This window comes from Prionailurus bengalensis, chromosome D4 (genome assembly GCF_016509475.1).
Source record: "Prionailurus bengalensis isolate Pbe53 chromosome D4, Fcat_Pben_1.1_paternal_pri, whole genome shotgun sequence".
In the NCBI taxonomy this organism is placed as follows: Eukaryota; Metazoa; Chordata; class Mammalia; order Carnivora; family Felidae; genus Prionailurus; species Prionailurus bengalensis.
In genome coordinates this window covers 83,194,570-83,210,320 of record NC_057359.1, presented here as the reverse complement: position 1 = coordinate 83,210,320, position 15,751 = coordinate 83,194,570, and the positions used below count along the sequence as shown (strand labels likewise).

General features: G+C 40.5%; 1 protein-coding gene across 9 annotated transcripts in view; it reads left to right on the top strand.

Moving 5' to 3' along the window:
- Positions 1 to 15,751, top strand: part of DENND1A (DENN domain containing 1A) — a 513,010-nt gene that overhangs the window by 36,659 nt on the left and 460,600 nt on the right. For all 9 annotated transcript variants that reach the window (XM_043566883.1, XM_043566886.1, XM_043566881.1 and 6 more), the window contains exon 2: positions 6,536 to 6,606. In XM_043566883.1, coding sequence (XP_043422818.1) covers positions 6,536 to 6,606 — 71 coding nt within the window. The remainder of the gene's footprint in view (positions 1 to 6,535; positions 6,607 to 15,751) is intronic.

The following is a 15,751-nucleotide window of genomic DNA, read 5'->3' as shown; positions in this document are numbered from 1 at the left end:
CCAGAGCACGGTTTGTTCAGATGGCTGCAAGTAGTTCTGTCCAGCTGGATGTTCGGGTACAAGACTGCAGGAGATCAGGGTGGGTGGCAAAAATATTGGTTGGCAGGTGGGCAGGGTTCCAGATCATTGAGGTATACGAATGTAAGGCAATTAGTAGTGGGATATCATGGCAGAACCAGGACATTTCCATGGTAATATGTTAAGCTAGATCATGAAGTGTTCTGGGAAAACTTGGGTCCATATTGGAAAATTGGCTCCGAATATGGTATTCTCAGCATCATTACGTGTACTGAATTAGCAGTGAGTGTTAATAGGACAGAAATAGGATTTTCGGTTCCTTTAGCCAAGTAGTTAAAAATATTGAGCATCTTGAAGAGTAATGGAGGAAATAAGCAGTCTCAAGGTAGTCCCAGAGACTCTCTGGAAAGTGTTACAGGCTTAGTTGTTTATAGGCTTAATGAAAATATTAAGAGTCTCTTGGCCATTTGCATTTAGAAGAGACACTTTTAAATTTGTTTGTTTTTTTTTTTTTGATTTGCAGAGAAATAGAAAATGCTTCCATCTGCATTGGCTTCACTGGCCCTTAAAATAACTTATGTATATTTGTTGGTATGTTATATAACTTGTCACAACATTAGTCACCACTTCTTCCATAAGGCAACATGTAAGTGATCATGGATAAGCATGACTATAACTTATAATTATAGTCCAGTTTGTTCTTAGTGTTTTTAGTCAGCTTTTTGCTTTTTTTTTTTTTTTTTTTTTAAACTGTCATAATCTTTGGCTCCATGTAATAAGAACTCTGGCAGCTATTTGAACTGAGTGAAAAACTTAGGTAGTTTTATTATTTCTCATTAGGATGAGGCAGTAACCGTGGATAGCAAGAGAAGAGGAGTAAGCTTCAGTGCTTCTACAAATGCTGCTTTTCTTTGAAATCATTTTATTGCAAAAGCGCTGTGGAAATGATGGATTCTTGAGGTATACCTTAGGATTATTTTATGTTGTATGTACTAAATTATTTGGAAGAAGAGTTCCATTTAACTAGATCAATGGTTCATTCTTAGAGTGAGATCACTAGTCCAGCAGCGTCGCTGTTACGTGTTAGTAAACAAATACTTGGGTACTTGTTAGAAATGCTTATGCTTGGGTCCTACCCTGCCCCCCCCCCCCAGCCCCCAAACTCTGGAGGGGGCTGGAAATCTCTCTTTTCACATTTTGACCATCATGGAAGTGTATAATCACTTCTGTCATTTATTGAAATCTTTCAGACCCCAGGAAGGCTAGTCTGTACTTCCTTTATTCCTTCTACTTAATGTTTGATTCTGATTATGTGCCAGGCACTGTTTAGGTACCTGGGAAACACTAGTGGGTATGATCAATGAAATCCTTGCTCTCCTGCAGTTTACATTCAAAGGAGGGAAACTGACAATGATCCAGATTGTGACAGGTATGCTGTGGAAAATTAAAATTAGATGGTAGAGAATGTGTTGGGGAAGGCCTTTCTGAGGAGGTCAAGTAGAAGCTGAGTTTTGAATGGCAGGAAGGGTCACCCGTATGAAGATCGATGCAAAGACTGTAGATAGGAATGAGTTCGGTGTGTTTGAGGAGCTGGAAGAAGGCCAGTGTGGCTGGAGTGCAGTGAGCACAGGGGAAATGTATGAAATGAAGTTGGAGAGATAGAGGCCAGATCATGTAGACCCTTGTAAGGACTTTTTTTCCCCTCCTCAGTTTTTAAAAATTTTTTTCTATTAGAGAGAGTGAGTGTGCGTGTGCACATATGTGCACGTAAGTGGGGACGGAGGAGGGGGAGAGAATCTTAAGCAGACTCCATGTGCAATGCAACACATAGCTTGATCCCAGGACCCTTGGGATCATGACCTGAGCTGGAATCAGGAATTGGACACTCAAAAGACTGAGTCACCAGGTGCCCCAGTTTTGTTTGATTTTTTTTTTTTAATTTTAACTTGCTTTATTTTTTATTTTTTTAAATTTACATCCGGATTAGTTAGCATATAGTGCAACATATGCTAGATGATTTCAGGGGTAGATTCCTTAGTACCCCTTACCCATTTAGCCCATCCCCCCTCCCACAACGCCTCCCATAACCCTCAGTTCTCCATATTTATGAGTCTCTTCTGTTTTGTCCCCCTCCCTGCTTTTATATTATTTTTGTTTCCCTTTCCTTATGTTCATCTGTTTTGTCTCTTAAAATCCTCGTATGAGTGAAGTCATGATTTTTGTCTTTCTCTAATTTCGCTTAGTAGAAATTCCATCCACGTAGTTGCAAATGGCACGATTTCATTCTTTTTGATTGCTGAGTAATACTCCATCGTATATATGTGCCACATCTTCTTTATCCATTCATCCATTGATGGACATTTGGGCTCTTTCCATCCTTTGGCTATTGTCGATAGTGCTGCTATAAACATGGGGGTGCATGTGTATCTTTGAAACAGCACACCTGTATCCCGTGGAGAAATGCCTAGTAGTGCAATTGCTGGGTTGTAGGTTTGTATTGTTTTGTTTTGTTTTGTTTTTAATTAGGATAAAATACATATAAAATTGACCATCTTAACCATTTCTGTAGTGTACAGTTCAGTAGTTTGAAATATGTGCATCTTGTTGTGCAACCATCCCCATCATCCATCTCCAGAACTAAGACTTGACTTTGACTTTGTGTGATGTGAAACACTTTGGGGAGGTTTTGAGCACAGGCCTAACATAAACTGACCTTTACAATAAATGGATTACTGGCCACTAAGGTGAAATCTGACTGAAGGAGGGCAAGAGAGGAAGCAAGATGAGTCAGGAGAGTATTAGAGTCATCGAGGTGAGATGATGGTGACATGGCAAGGATAGTAGGGTTGGGATGCTGAGAAGCATTCAGATTCTGGATATATTTTGAAGATCAAACCAACGGAATTGGCTGCTTCTGACATGTAAATGATTGTGGTATATTGAACAGAGGAGTCAAAGACGATAGCAAGTTTTTTTTTGGTCTGAATAATTGGTGGATTTCAGGTGATGCGGATTTAAGGAAGAAAAGCATCATTTGTTAAATTAGAAATGCTTCTAATGTCTATCCAAGCGGGGATGTTGAGTAGGCAGTTGAATAAGGGAGTCTGGAGTCGGGGAAGGTTGGAGACATGATTTTGGGGCTTGTCAGTATTTGCATGGTAATTAAAGCCATGAGGCTGAATGAGATCATCTTAAGTAATGAGTGGAGACCAGGAGAGGTCCAGGACTAAATTCGAGGGTAGGAGAGCTTACCCTCTGTTGCATTACCCTAATGCAAGGGGATTAGTAACGGAGCAGCCAGTAAGGTAGGAAGAGAACCAATAGAGAGAGTGATATCTTGGAAGGCCAGAGAAGAAAGTGTTTCAGGTAGGGAAAAATCGATCACCTGTGTCAAATGCTGCTGAGAGATTAAGACAAACCCTGAGAATTGGTCATTTTAGCACATTTTAGCAATGTGGAGGTTATTGGTAATCGTGACAAGGTGTTGCAGTGTTGTGGTGGGTTCAGAAGCCTGGTTGAAGTGGATTAGAGAAAGGAGAAGCAGCAGAGACAGCATAGACAACGTTAGGACACTCTTCACTTAGTAGGTCTGTACAAAATGCCTCAAGCTAGTGGCACAGGTTAGTGTATCAGAGCTCCAGTGTTTAAAACTTTGGTATGTAACACCTTTCTATGCGCATTATTTGCTATTTTAATTTTCCAAATGAAATTTTGAGATGAAATAAAGCCAGTTGCAAAATAGGCTTAAGAAAGCTTTGTTTAGGTCTTAGAAGGAATCTTCCTGATGTTCTTTAGATGACCTAAGAACTTTACTTTTCTTTCATCAAACACTCCACTTTGAGATCCTTTGAATGAAAGGCATGTTTCCATATGACATTTTCCACAATATTTGGTGGCTGTAGGATGCTGACCTGGTAGAGCTTTTTGTACCCTCCTGCAGGGAAAAAAGCACAAAAAATTTTAAGGCTCCTTTTAAAAAAATTTTTTAATGTTTGTTTATTTTTGAGAGAGAGAGAGAGCATGAGCAGGGGAGGGGCAGAGAGAGAGGGAGACACAGAATCTGAAGCAGGCTCCAGGCTCTGAGCTGTCAGCAGAGAGTCTGACACAGGGCTCGAACTCCTTGACCACAAGATCATGACCTGAGCCAAAGTGGGAAGCTTAACTGACTGAAGCACCCAGGCGCCCCTTCAGGCTCTTTTAAAACTTCAGTTTACTTTGTTTTATTCTGCTTTTCAAATAAAATAGTCTGCTTTACTATCTGCTTTTAAAATTATGTTTGACAATGTGTATTTAAATACCTTGAACTTTAGAGCAGCCAACTCTTTTCACTGTAGGTACTTATTTAAAGCAAAATCTTAAAGTTTCTCTTTAGTGAAGGAGTGATGATCTTCACAAGACAACTAAATAGACCCTTGATCGACAAAACAGAGTTCTCTTACTTCTAAGAAGAGGGAGTATTAACATACTTTATTGAATCTAAGATGCCATTATTTGTAAAATGCACTGTTATATGTATTACTAAGAAAGAAAAAAAAATGCTGCCATTTAGCATTGTAAGATGCAATAGATTGTAAGAGGTGTGGAAATGTGGGGAAAAAAGTTCATCTTAGAATCAGTGGAGCACGGAATTTGTGCACCAGGAGGGTGAATTCTGACTACTGACAGGCACGTAGAATCTTTTTGCCTCAGGTTCCTCACCTGTATGTTGAGAATAATAATAACTGATCCACCTGCCCTCATAGGATTATAGTGAGGTTGAAATGAGATGAATGAGAGTTATTTTGAAACGTGGAGTATACTGAGCAAATTCAAAGTATTTATTTGATTGAAATTAACCCTTAGAACTGACCAGGTGACTCGGTTTCTTCTCTGAGCCTTGTCAGGTTTAGAATACAATTCAGTTACAGACATTTAAAAGTATAACATTTTTGGGGCGCCTGGGTGGCTCAGTTGGTTAAGTGTCCGGCTTCGGCTCAGGTCATGATCTCATGGTTTGTGAGTTCGAGCCCCACGTCGGGCTCTGTGCTGACAGCTCGGAGCCTGGAGCCTGCTTCGGATTCTGTCTCCCTCTCTCTCTGCCCCTCCCCCACTCACGCTCTGTCTCTCAAAAATAAATAAACATTAAAAATTAAAATTATAACATTTTCTTCTGAACGATTTTCAGTCAATCTGGAATTTAGTCAATCTGAATTTCATTTAATCATTTTTTTAAATGTTTATTTTTGAGACAGAGAGCGAGTGAGAACAGGCTCCAGGCTCTGCTGTCAGCACAGAGCCTGATGTGGGACTCTAACTCAGACCTCATGGACCTGGAGATCATGACCTGAGCTTAAGTCGGATGTTCCACCTACTGAGCCACCCAGGCGCCCCTTAAATGTTTGTTTATTTTGACAGAGGGAGGGGCCGGGGGAGGGAGAGAGAAGAGTGTGAGTGGGGGAGGGGCAGGGAGAGAGAATCCCAAGCAGCTCGGAGGCTTTATCTCTCGAACTGTGAGAGAACATGACCTGAGCCAAAATCAAGAGTGGACACTTAACTGAGCAACCCAAGTGTCCCAATCTGGAAATACCTTTTTACTATAGTTTCAGAATCAAAGAGAAAATTCAAAGATAATATAACCCAATGTTCTCGTCACTCAGAATTAACAACTGTTAATATCCTGTTAGTGCTGTGATCTTTTTCAAACTTATTATGAAATATTTATGACATAAAGAGGTAAAAGGATATAATAATGAACACTCATATGCTTGCCATTGCCGATACTGGTGAAGCCCCCTTTGTGGGAATGTTACGTTAAGAACAATTTTTTTTTCTAGTGTTTGTTTATTTTTGAGAGAGAGCATGAGCAGGGGAGGGATAGAGAGAGGGGGAGATACAGAATCCGAAGCAGGCTCCAGGCTCCGAGCTGTCAGCACAGAGCCCCACGTGGGTCTCAAGCCCACGAACCGCGAGATCATGACCTGAGCCGAAGTCGGACGCTTAACCGACTGAGCCACACAGGTGCCCCAGGAATGGTATCTTTTATTTAGATTAGCGTCTTGTCTTCGTAATAGCCTAGTGGTGTAGGGTACTGTTTCTCTTGTTTCAGTCTTTAAGTGAAAATGAGCAAGCTGACTTCATCATATGTATTGTATCCTGGAATACGTGGGAAAGCTACTTTGTGCTAGTGTTGCCTGGGTTTGAGTTTCCTCAGAATTCTACCTGTGGCTTTGGAGATACAGCTGTGTAAATTCAAAATATGGCACCTATGGAATCATAGTAACGGCTAGCCTGTTATTTGCCTGGCATTGAACCTAGACAGTTTTTGTGTGTTTTAAGTTTCACAATAATTCTTCTGGTTAGGTATTTTCATTTTAGAAATGAGGAAGGGCATGGCTCAGAGAAGCTGAGGACCTTGGCCAAAGCTATTAAGTTGTGGAGCTAATGATTTTGATGAAGGTCTGCTTTATACCATAGCCCACATGTTCTATACCACGCTGCCTCAATCCTTGTCAGTAATCACGATCTGTTTCTTTTGTAGGCAGAACCCAGAGACCACGTTTGAAGTGTATGTTGAAGTGGCCTATCCTAGGACAGGTGGCACTCTTTCAGGTATTTGCATGTTCCATTATGATATGTTTATTGTGTGAGATAGCTGTGCATGTGGGGTATGCAGATATTTCAAACAGTGGTTTATCTTTATGTTTAGTTGTTTTTCCTTTTATATGTGCCTGCATCATCCCAAGGAATGGAGAATAAGCACAGTGAACAATTTAGAGTCACTGCTATAAGAGGCTTGAAACATGGCTCTTTTCATTGTAACCATTGGGTTTCGGTTTGTATCTCACAGATGCCTGGAAGTCAGCTGTTTAATATGAACTATTGTCACCTTGCTAATGAGGAAGGCTAAGAATTAGGTTACAAAATAATATAAAGGGCAATCGCGGCCACTAAACTGGAAGGAGATGTTTGAAATGGATTTAATGTAGTATAAGTTTTATGTCTGCCGGTAAAAGAAGGTTGGAAATTAGTTGAAGGAAGTACCTCCTCTGGCTTTAGTTTTTGGAATAATTTGGACATGTATTCCTGGACAAACAGGGTCCTGATAAAGTAAGAGTATCTTGCAAAGGCTGAGTATATTATTTCTCAACCTAAAATCTTTCTTGGTTAATGAGAAAAAAATAACCCTCTAACCTAGTGCTCTTTTTCTTGGTGAGTAAGAGAGTGATGCATTTGCCAGAGGTAGTCAGGGAGCAACTCTTGGTCCACACACACAGACGATTGTGTTATATTACTTGGTGTTTTAAGGGGAGTGAATTTACTTGGATTAGAAACTTGGAATAATCAGGATTCCAGTGATAGTTATGCTCTTAATTGGCTATGCAAGATTTTCAGTTTCATTATGTTAGACTGTAACACTCCTAACATAGCTGCCTTTCGTTCAGTCTCTGTTGTTCTGTTGTCCTGTGTGCTTGACGTACATAGTCCATCCTTACAACAGCCCTCTAAAGGGAGCTGGGTGGCATCTTCATTATACCTACGAGAAAATGGAATCTCTGGTCAAATAACTTCCCAAGATCACATAGCTACTGTGTGGGATAACCAAGATTTTTGGTTCAAGTCTTCTTTACTCTGCTAAGTTGAGGGCAGTGACCATGTTGGGCACGTCTCTTCATGTCACCTGCAGGGCTTTGCAGAAGGTCACTAATATTAAAATGCATGAATTTCTCTTAATATCAAAAGAGATAACTGTGTGCTTCACTTTCTGGATTATGGAATGAAGGCTGTGAAACATGTTACAAATTTGTGGTCATTCCAGAAGTAGAATGTTAATATCCATGTCAAGTTATGCCTCTTATTCTGCATCTGCTATTAGGTATGCCCCTGCAGCAGCTTCTCGGTAGGCTGACTTCACAGAGTGACCATTTGATGATGGCTATGATTTGACAGATTTAAGGACAAACCTTTTCTTATTTCTACAGTTGCTAATATTTCCTCTTGCAATGTTCTAGGATTTCTTCCCCCCCCCCAAGTTAAGATGAAATCTTTTTCAAATATGAACAAAATGCGAAACGTACCAATATGATGGAAAAATAGGCAAAATGCAAAGTCTTTATCATAATTCTCTTACCCAGTCACCTAGTTCCTCTTCCCATAGACAATGTCTTTCTTGTTTAACCCTTTATTGTATTTTGAGAACTTACTATGAAAATCTTAAAAAAAAAAATGAAAGTTATAAGAATGGTCAAGTGCGTATGCCCTTTCCTTGGATTCATCAGTTGTTACCACTTTGTCATATTTGCTTTAACACGCTGTATGTGTATACATATTATTTTTGCTGAGCCATCTGAGAATAAGTTGCAGACATAATGACCCTCTACCCCTAACTACTTCACCATATATCTCCTAAGAATTTTCTTACATAACTCTAGTAAAATTACTGAAATCAGAGAATTTAATGTTGATATAATGTCAGTTGTCCATATTTAAATGTAATCAGTTGTCCCAGTAGTATCCTTTATAGCATTTTCCTTTCTGATCCAGAATCCGATTCAGGATCATGCAGTCCATTCAGTTTCACATGTATTTAGTTTCTTTCAGTAAAGAATAGTTTTGCAGTCTTTCTTTACCTTTTATGACAGACACATTTTGAAGAAGTTCGGTCTGTTGTTTTGCAGAAAGTCCCTAGATTTGGATCTGATCATCTCATGATTAGATTCAGGTTATGGATTTTTGGCAGGGGTCTCTTTGTGATATTGTGTATCAGATCAGCATGCACATGATGTCTATCCCATTATTTGTGGCAAGAAGTACATGAAACTTATAGGTACATTTTAACAAACAGTTAGCAAGTCAGTGCCCATGTTACTGCTGTCCAGGCTAAGAAATAGAATGTTGCATGGGTCTAAGGAAATATTGTTCCTGGCAAGAGGAATTCTTCCCTGGCCCTGTGCTTCAGTGGGCCTTGCTTTGGCCATCTTCTGTGGGGCAGAGAGTCTGTGGAGCCCATGGGACATGCCCACTTAGAGCCTGAACCCTTCCATGGTAGACCACACTTAAGTACCTAGGATCTCAGAATTTCTTGCCCACATGGCTCTGAGCCTGTTTCCAGAGCCTGTGTGAGTCCCTTTCCTAGGGTCCGTCCTTCTGAGGGTGGACTAGGCTGCTGGTGTAGACAAGAGATGGCCTAAGTGTGGCTGTTTGTGGAGAGTAGGGTATGGGGTGGAGCTTGGACTTGTGAGTGGAGGTGCGAGGTCCTTGGCAGTGTGGGATGGAGAAGGGGGTGATGAGCAGTGGGCCAGTGGCTCTTTCTCTCTGTACCACCATGTTTCTGCATGGAATGCTAAGGAACCCAAAAATTCTCTGTATGAGTCTGTCTTTCCAGGCAATTATAAAGGTATGTTTGTCATGATAGGAAGATAGATCAGATTTTATGTAATAGTTTGTAAGCTTGCTTCATATCTTTTAAATATTTACCCATGGGGTATGTGGGCCTCTATTCGTACTCTTGCTGAGGCCCTGTAAATGTTGGAGGTGGGTTTGGTTGGCACCCCAGAGGTACCTCCTTTGCTTTCTCCAGAGTAACAACTATCCTGACTTTTAGGATAATCATTTCTTTGTTTTTCTTTCCAGTTTTACAACATAAGGATACCTCCTTGAAAAATATAACTTAGTGCCTGTTTCTGAATTTTGTAGAAATAGGATGATTTTTTGTGGAGTTTTGCTTTTTTGCTCAAGACTATGTTTGTAGGGTCCTTCATGTTGTGTGTAGCACAACATTCATTTTCGTTACTGTCAATGCACGTTAGGATTATATCCATTTTATCCATTCCACTGTTGAAAACACTTGCTGTTATTTGCCGAAACAATACTTCTGTGATCTTTCCTTATACATGAATCCTGGCACACTTAAACATATATTTCCTTAGGATGGATACCATACTTAATTACTGGATCATACTAAACTGTTTTTCAGAATTGACTGTGCTCGTCTATACGTCCTCCAGCAGTGTTTGAGACTCCTTATGGGCCTACAACTTTGTCAGTCCTTCGTACGATTAGATGTGTTGATTTTTGCCAAGCTGATGGTTCTTTAGCAGTATCTCCTTGTTTTTACTTGCAGTTTCCTGATGACTAATGAAACCAAGCACCTTTTGTTTATTGGCCTCTTGAATAGTTTCTTTTTTTTAAGTGCCTGTTCAAGTCTCTTGCTAATTTTTCTTACTGAGTTTTCTGCCTTTTCCTCATTGATTTATAAGATTATCTTTGTCTTATGGATGCCGATTATCTGGTTGTATGTATTAGGAATGTCCTCTTCCACTGTATGGTTTTTCACTCTCTTTATGTTACCTTTGATCAGAACGTCTAGATTTTAATGTAGTAGAGTTGATCAATATTTTCCTACTCTCCAGATATGAAGGTGTTTTCCTTTAAGAAATTTATAGTTTTGCCTTTAAGTCTTTATTAAGGATTTTAGTTTTCTATTAGGTGACTAGCTGATTTAAAAATTGGGAAACTGGGGGTGTCTGGGTGGCTCAGTCAGTTAAGTGTCTGACTCTTGATTTCGGCTCAGGTCATGATCTCAAGGTTGTGAGATGGAGTCCCACGTAGGGCTCAGGCTCACGCTGGATGTGGAGCCTGCTTAAGATTCTGTCTCCCTCTCTCTGACTCACCCCCACTCATGAGCGCATGTGTGTGTGTGTGGTCACTGTTTTTCTCAAAAATAACCATAAAAAAAAAGATTCTCTCCCTTCCTCTCATTCTGCTCCCCGCTGCTTCAAAAAAAGAAAAAAAAAATTGGGAAACTAAATAGGGACACGTGGCTGGTTCAGTCAGTAGAGCATGCAGCTCTTGTTCTCAGAGTTGTGACTTCAAGCCCCACACTGGGCATGGAGCCTACTTAAAATTTTCTTTCTTTTTTTTTTTTTTAGGGGCGCCTGGGTGGCGCAGTCAGTTAAGTGTCCGACTTCAGCCAGGTCACGATCTCGTGGTCCGTGAGTTCGAGCCCCGCGTCAGGCTCTGGGCTGATGGCTCGGAGCCTGGAGCCTGTTTCCGATTCTGTGTCTCCCTCTCTCTCTGCCCCTCCCCCGCTCATGCTCTGTCTCTCTCTGTCCCAAAAATAAATAAAAACGTTGAAAAAAAATTAAAAAAAAAATTAAAAAAAAATTTTTTTTTAAATGTTTTTATTTTTGAGACAGAGACAGTGCATGAGCAGGGGAGGGGCAGAGAGAGAGGGGGACACAGAATCTGAAGCAGGCCCCACGCTCTGAGCTGTCAGCACAGAGCCTGACGTGGGGCTCAAACCCACAGACTGTGAGATCATGACCTGAGCTGAAGTCGGATGCCCAACCGACTGAGCCACCCAGGCGCCCCGAGCCTACTTTAAAAAAAAAATTGGGAAACTAAATAAGGATGAATTACTGGGATCTGCTACTCCTTTACTTAAAACATCTTAAGGAAATGATCAGGTACTTACTTCTAGGAGTGCCTGGTTGGGTAGAGTGTGTAACTCTTGATCTTGGGGTTGTAAGTTTGAGCCCCATGCTGGGTGTAGAGATTACTCAAAAATAAAATCATAGAAAAAAAAAAATGATCAGGTACTTCAAAATCATACCTAAAAAAAAAAAAAAAAAAAAATTCCCCCACAAAAATGACAGATGTGAGAAAGGCCAGTAAGAAAAATTACTAAACTTTAAAAACAGTTCTTTTCCCCTCGATTACATGTCTACATTACAAAAGACATGTATCGTAAGCTCTCTGTGTGCTGTGCTCTGAAGAGCATCCCATGACATCCATGGAAGGGACATGTGATCTGTCAGTTTCACTTAGTGCATCAAGACCCATGACACTGAATGGGACACCTTGGAAACATTGTGCCAGTAAGGTTTGGAAACACAAACCGAACTCACGGTGCCGCTCGCTTTCTTTGGGAGTTTGTAAGACTTCTTAGTTGCTATTACCAGGAACTAAGCTGTCACTTAGTATTTGATTTAAGGTACCCTTTGTCTATTTCTACAGTCTTCTTGTTTTTAATAAAACTTACTATGTTTGCCTTTTTCTGATGTTATTGAGTGTATTATTGTCTGCCACTTTAAATGATTACAAGGAATCTCCCTTAAGATTAGTCTTTGTTCCTTGGATCTGCATCTCTGATCTCTGCCAAAGTATCTGAGCAAACTTAGGTATAAACCTTATGCTCTACAGTACTGGTGTCTGGGCATAATCTTCTCTTTGAAGTTTGTTTGCATCCCCCAGAGGGATTAATTCCCTGCTGTGAGAAGGTGGGTTAGAAAGCACTGAAACTACTTTACGGGCCTTTAATTGGAGGATTTAGTATACATTTTGTTCTATAAACTTCTGTGGGAGTTTCATTCTTACAATTTTTCTTATACTGTGGTATGTTATATCCTCATTGTAAATAAAAAAAACCTAAAAATTTTCTCAGGTTATTTGAGTACATATTGACTGATTATCCTAGCTTGTGTGGTTGCTTTTTTTTTTTTCTCTTTAAATTTTTAGTAGTTTTCTGATTGGGTTTTGAATATGTGTACAATTTAGACATTTTTGAAAAATTAGAGAAAAATCCTCACTCAGTGGGTAAACACTGTTAATGTTTTGGTATACTTATTTCCTTGTAGTCTTCTTTTGTGGGTGGGTGTGTATAAATAACACCTATAAACTTTTTCCCCGAACTCCTGCTGTATGTGTGTTTTCCTTGCCATCTCCCCCAAATCATTAAGCTTTTTCTGAAATTATTTGTATAGTTTTGTGAAAATCCTTTCAGTTGCTGTGAATTATTATATCATGTTAATGAGCAATATTAACTTATAATTGGATCTTTAGACTGTTTCCAGAGTTCTCTTGTTGTAAATAATGCCGGCATACATCTCTGTACAGTGCTCGCTACTTAGGTGTGTGATTTTAAAAAGAAGCTGGAACATTTCGAGTAGAGATTTGATTTACTTTGCTCTTCATTTTTATGCTTCTTTGGCTGTGTCCCATTTTGTGTACTCCCAATTTATGCATTTGTTCAAGAGCCCACCTTTACCCAGGGATCCCGGAAAACGAACAGAGCCATCTCGAGCCGTGAAAGCTGCCCAGGCTGAGTTCAGCCTGTCTGACAGAAGGTCTCGGAAGAGGGTGCTCTTGCAAGAGGGATGAGCCGGCCGGTCCCATGATCAGATGGTTCTGGCCATGCCGAAACTCTGGAATGCATTCCAGACACAAGTGTCTCCTTACAGCTGGCATCCCTGGGCCACTGCGTGGGCAGCCGCTTGGCCCCGGAGACTGGCAGCAGCATCAGGTTCTCCAAGGCTGTTCGTGCCCCCACCGGCTTCCTGCAGTGTCGGCTCCCCGCCCAGTGTCCTAAGGCAGTAGCCCAGGGGCCGGTTGGTAAAGAGACGTGGACGGCCCAGTTGAGACACTTGTGGGAACTCGGAAGGAGGTTAGCTGAGGTTTGCAGCTCTAATCCGTTAACGTTAAACCAACAAAAACCCTGGCTTTACAATGTCCCTTGAATATCTGTTCCCATTTCTGGATCAGCAGTATCCTGAAGAAAACTGAGTCTCATCCAACTGAAGGGATTGAATGAGCCTGATTTGTTATATTCTGAATTTGAGCTCTCACTTTGCAGGACTCCTAATTCTATGAACTTCGCCTAGATCTGTGACCCCAGTGGACACTCAACTTTGTTAGATGTTTTAAAAATTTTTTTTTTCAACGTTTATTTATTTTTTTTGGGACAGAGCGAGACAGAGCATGAACGGGGGAGGGGCAGAGAGAGAGGGAGACACAGAATCGGAAACAGGCTCCAGGCTCTGAGCCATCAGCCCAGAGCCTGACGCGGGCCTCGAACTCACGGACCGTGAGATCGTGACCTGGCTGAAGTCGGACGCTTAACCGACTGCGCCACCCAGGCGCCCCATCAACTTTGTTAGATGTTTTTAAAAAATTGATTTAGAAAAATAACGATTTACGCTGTCTCTTTAGAAGTGGAGCAGAGGGAAAAAAAGAAAAGCCCTTTGAGAGTTGTTTTACTTCAGATTAAAATACTATTAGAGGTACTAGCTAAATTTATTATCTTCTTTTCAGTAATAAGGTAATCATAGCAAGCTTTTGAAGAGTGGTGATAAAGTAAGCTGACTTTTACTGACTTTTCATAGTATTGCCTTTTCATAGTATTTGACTTTTCATAGTCAAAAGTTGACTTTTCATAGTATTACTTTGTTACACCTTAACCCTATAAGATGGCTCTTATTTTTGAGGAAACTGAGGCTCAGAAAGGTTAATTTGCTTGCCTGGATTGGACAACCACCAAGTTGTAAAATCAGGATTTTAACTTCATTCTTGTAGCATTGTCCCAAAAAGTACCGGCTAAGAATACCTGCATATGCAGTGATTAGAAACATCAGATATTGGGAAGGAAGAAAAATCAGGCTTGTACAGAAAATCAGGGGAAGGGCAGTTTTCATTCATGAGCTGTACAAGGATTTCTTTCTTTTTGTTGTTTTTTTAAACGAGTCAGCATGATTACTTTAGCTTTTCTTTCTTGTTCTTCTCTTGAATTTTCCGGTGAAAGTGAGTCCATATTGATGGAGTATTAAGGTATGAACCATGATTGGCAGTAATGGAGGGACAGATTACCACTCACTCAAAAGATATGGATTCCCTAAAAGTCTTTGTAATTTTTCCTGACTCCTAAGTACTTGACATGCCTGTTGGAAAACCTCTTACTTGGGCTAGAGATGTGGAACCTCATCTCACTGTACTTTTTTTTTTTTTTAGTTTTTTAATGGTTTTTTAAATTTATGTTTGAGAGGCAGAGAGAGGCAGAACATGAGCAGGGGAGGAGTAGAGAGAGAGGGAGACACAGAATCTGAAGCAGGCTCCAGGCTCTGAGCTGTCAGCAGGGAGCCTGACATGGGGCTTGAACTCACGGACTTCAAGATCATGACCTGAGCTGAAGTCGGATGCTTAACCAAATGAGTCACCCAGGCGCCCCTCAGTGTACTTTTGAAGCTGATTTTCAAAAGGGGTACCTTTGAGAATCGTAATGTGCCTATGTTTTAGTATTGTTGGAATATTTCTTTAAACTATAGTTGAGCCTAGTTGAGCTCATTGTGTTAAAGTTTTTGCCTACCACCTAATGAAGTAAAAAGTATTAGCTGAATTATATAGGTAAGAAAAGTAGCATTCCATGTGGGCAGAAATTACTTTCTTGTATCTGTATATTCCAGCAGATAGAACAGTACCTGGCATATAGTAGGCCCTCAATAAGTATTGGGTAATTAAAGCGTAGAAATAAGAAGTGACTTGTCCAAAGGACAGAGTTGGAATGGGTGTGTGTGTGTTTTTAAGCTTATTTATTTATTATGAGAGAGCTCATGCGTGTGTAAGGGGGGGAGGGATAGAGAGAGAGAGAGAGAGAGAGAGAGAGAGAGAGAGAATATCTCAAGCAGGCTCTGCACCGTGAGCATGGAGTGGGGCTCAAACTCCCAAACTGTGAGATCGTGACCTGAGCTGAAATCGAGTCAGAGGCTCAACTGAACTGAGCCACTCAGATGCCCCCCCAAGAGTTGGGATTTGAAGTCTAGTCTGACTGTGTTCTTTACACAAGTTTATGAAAACTGTCATGCAAATTATATGTGTGAGTACAGCTTAAAGAATAAACAAAAATGTACATACCACCACTCAATTTAGGAAATAGAACATTTTGTATCTTTGAATCCCTTCTCAAGTTGCCTTTCTTTACTGAGAT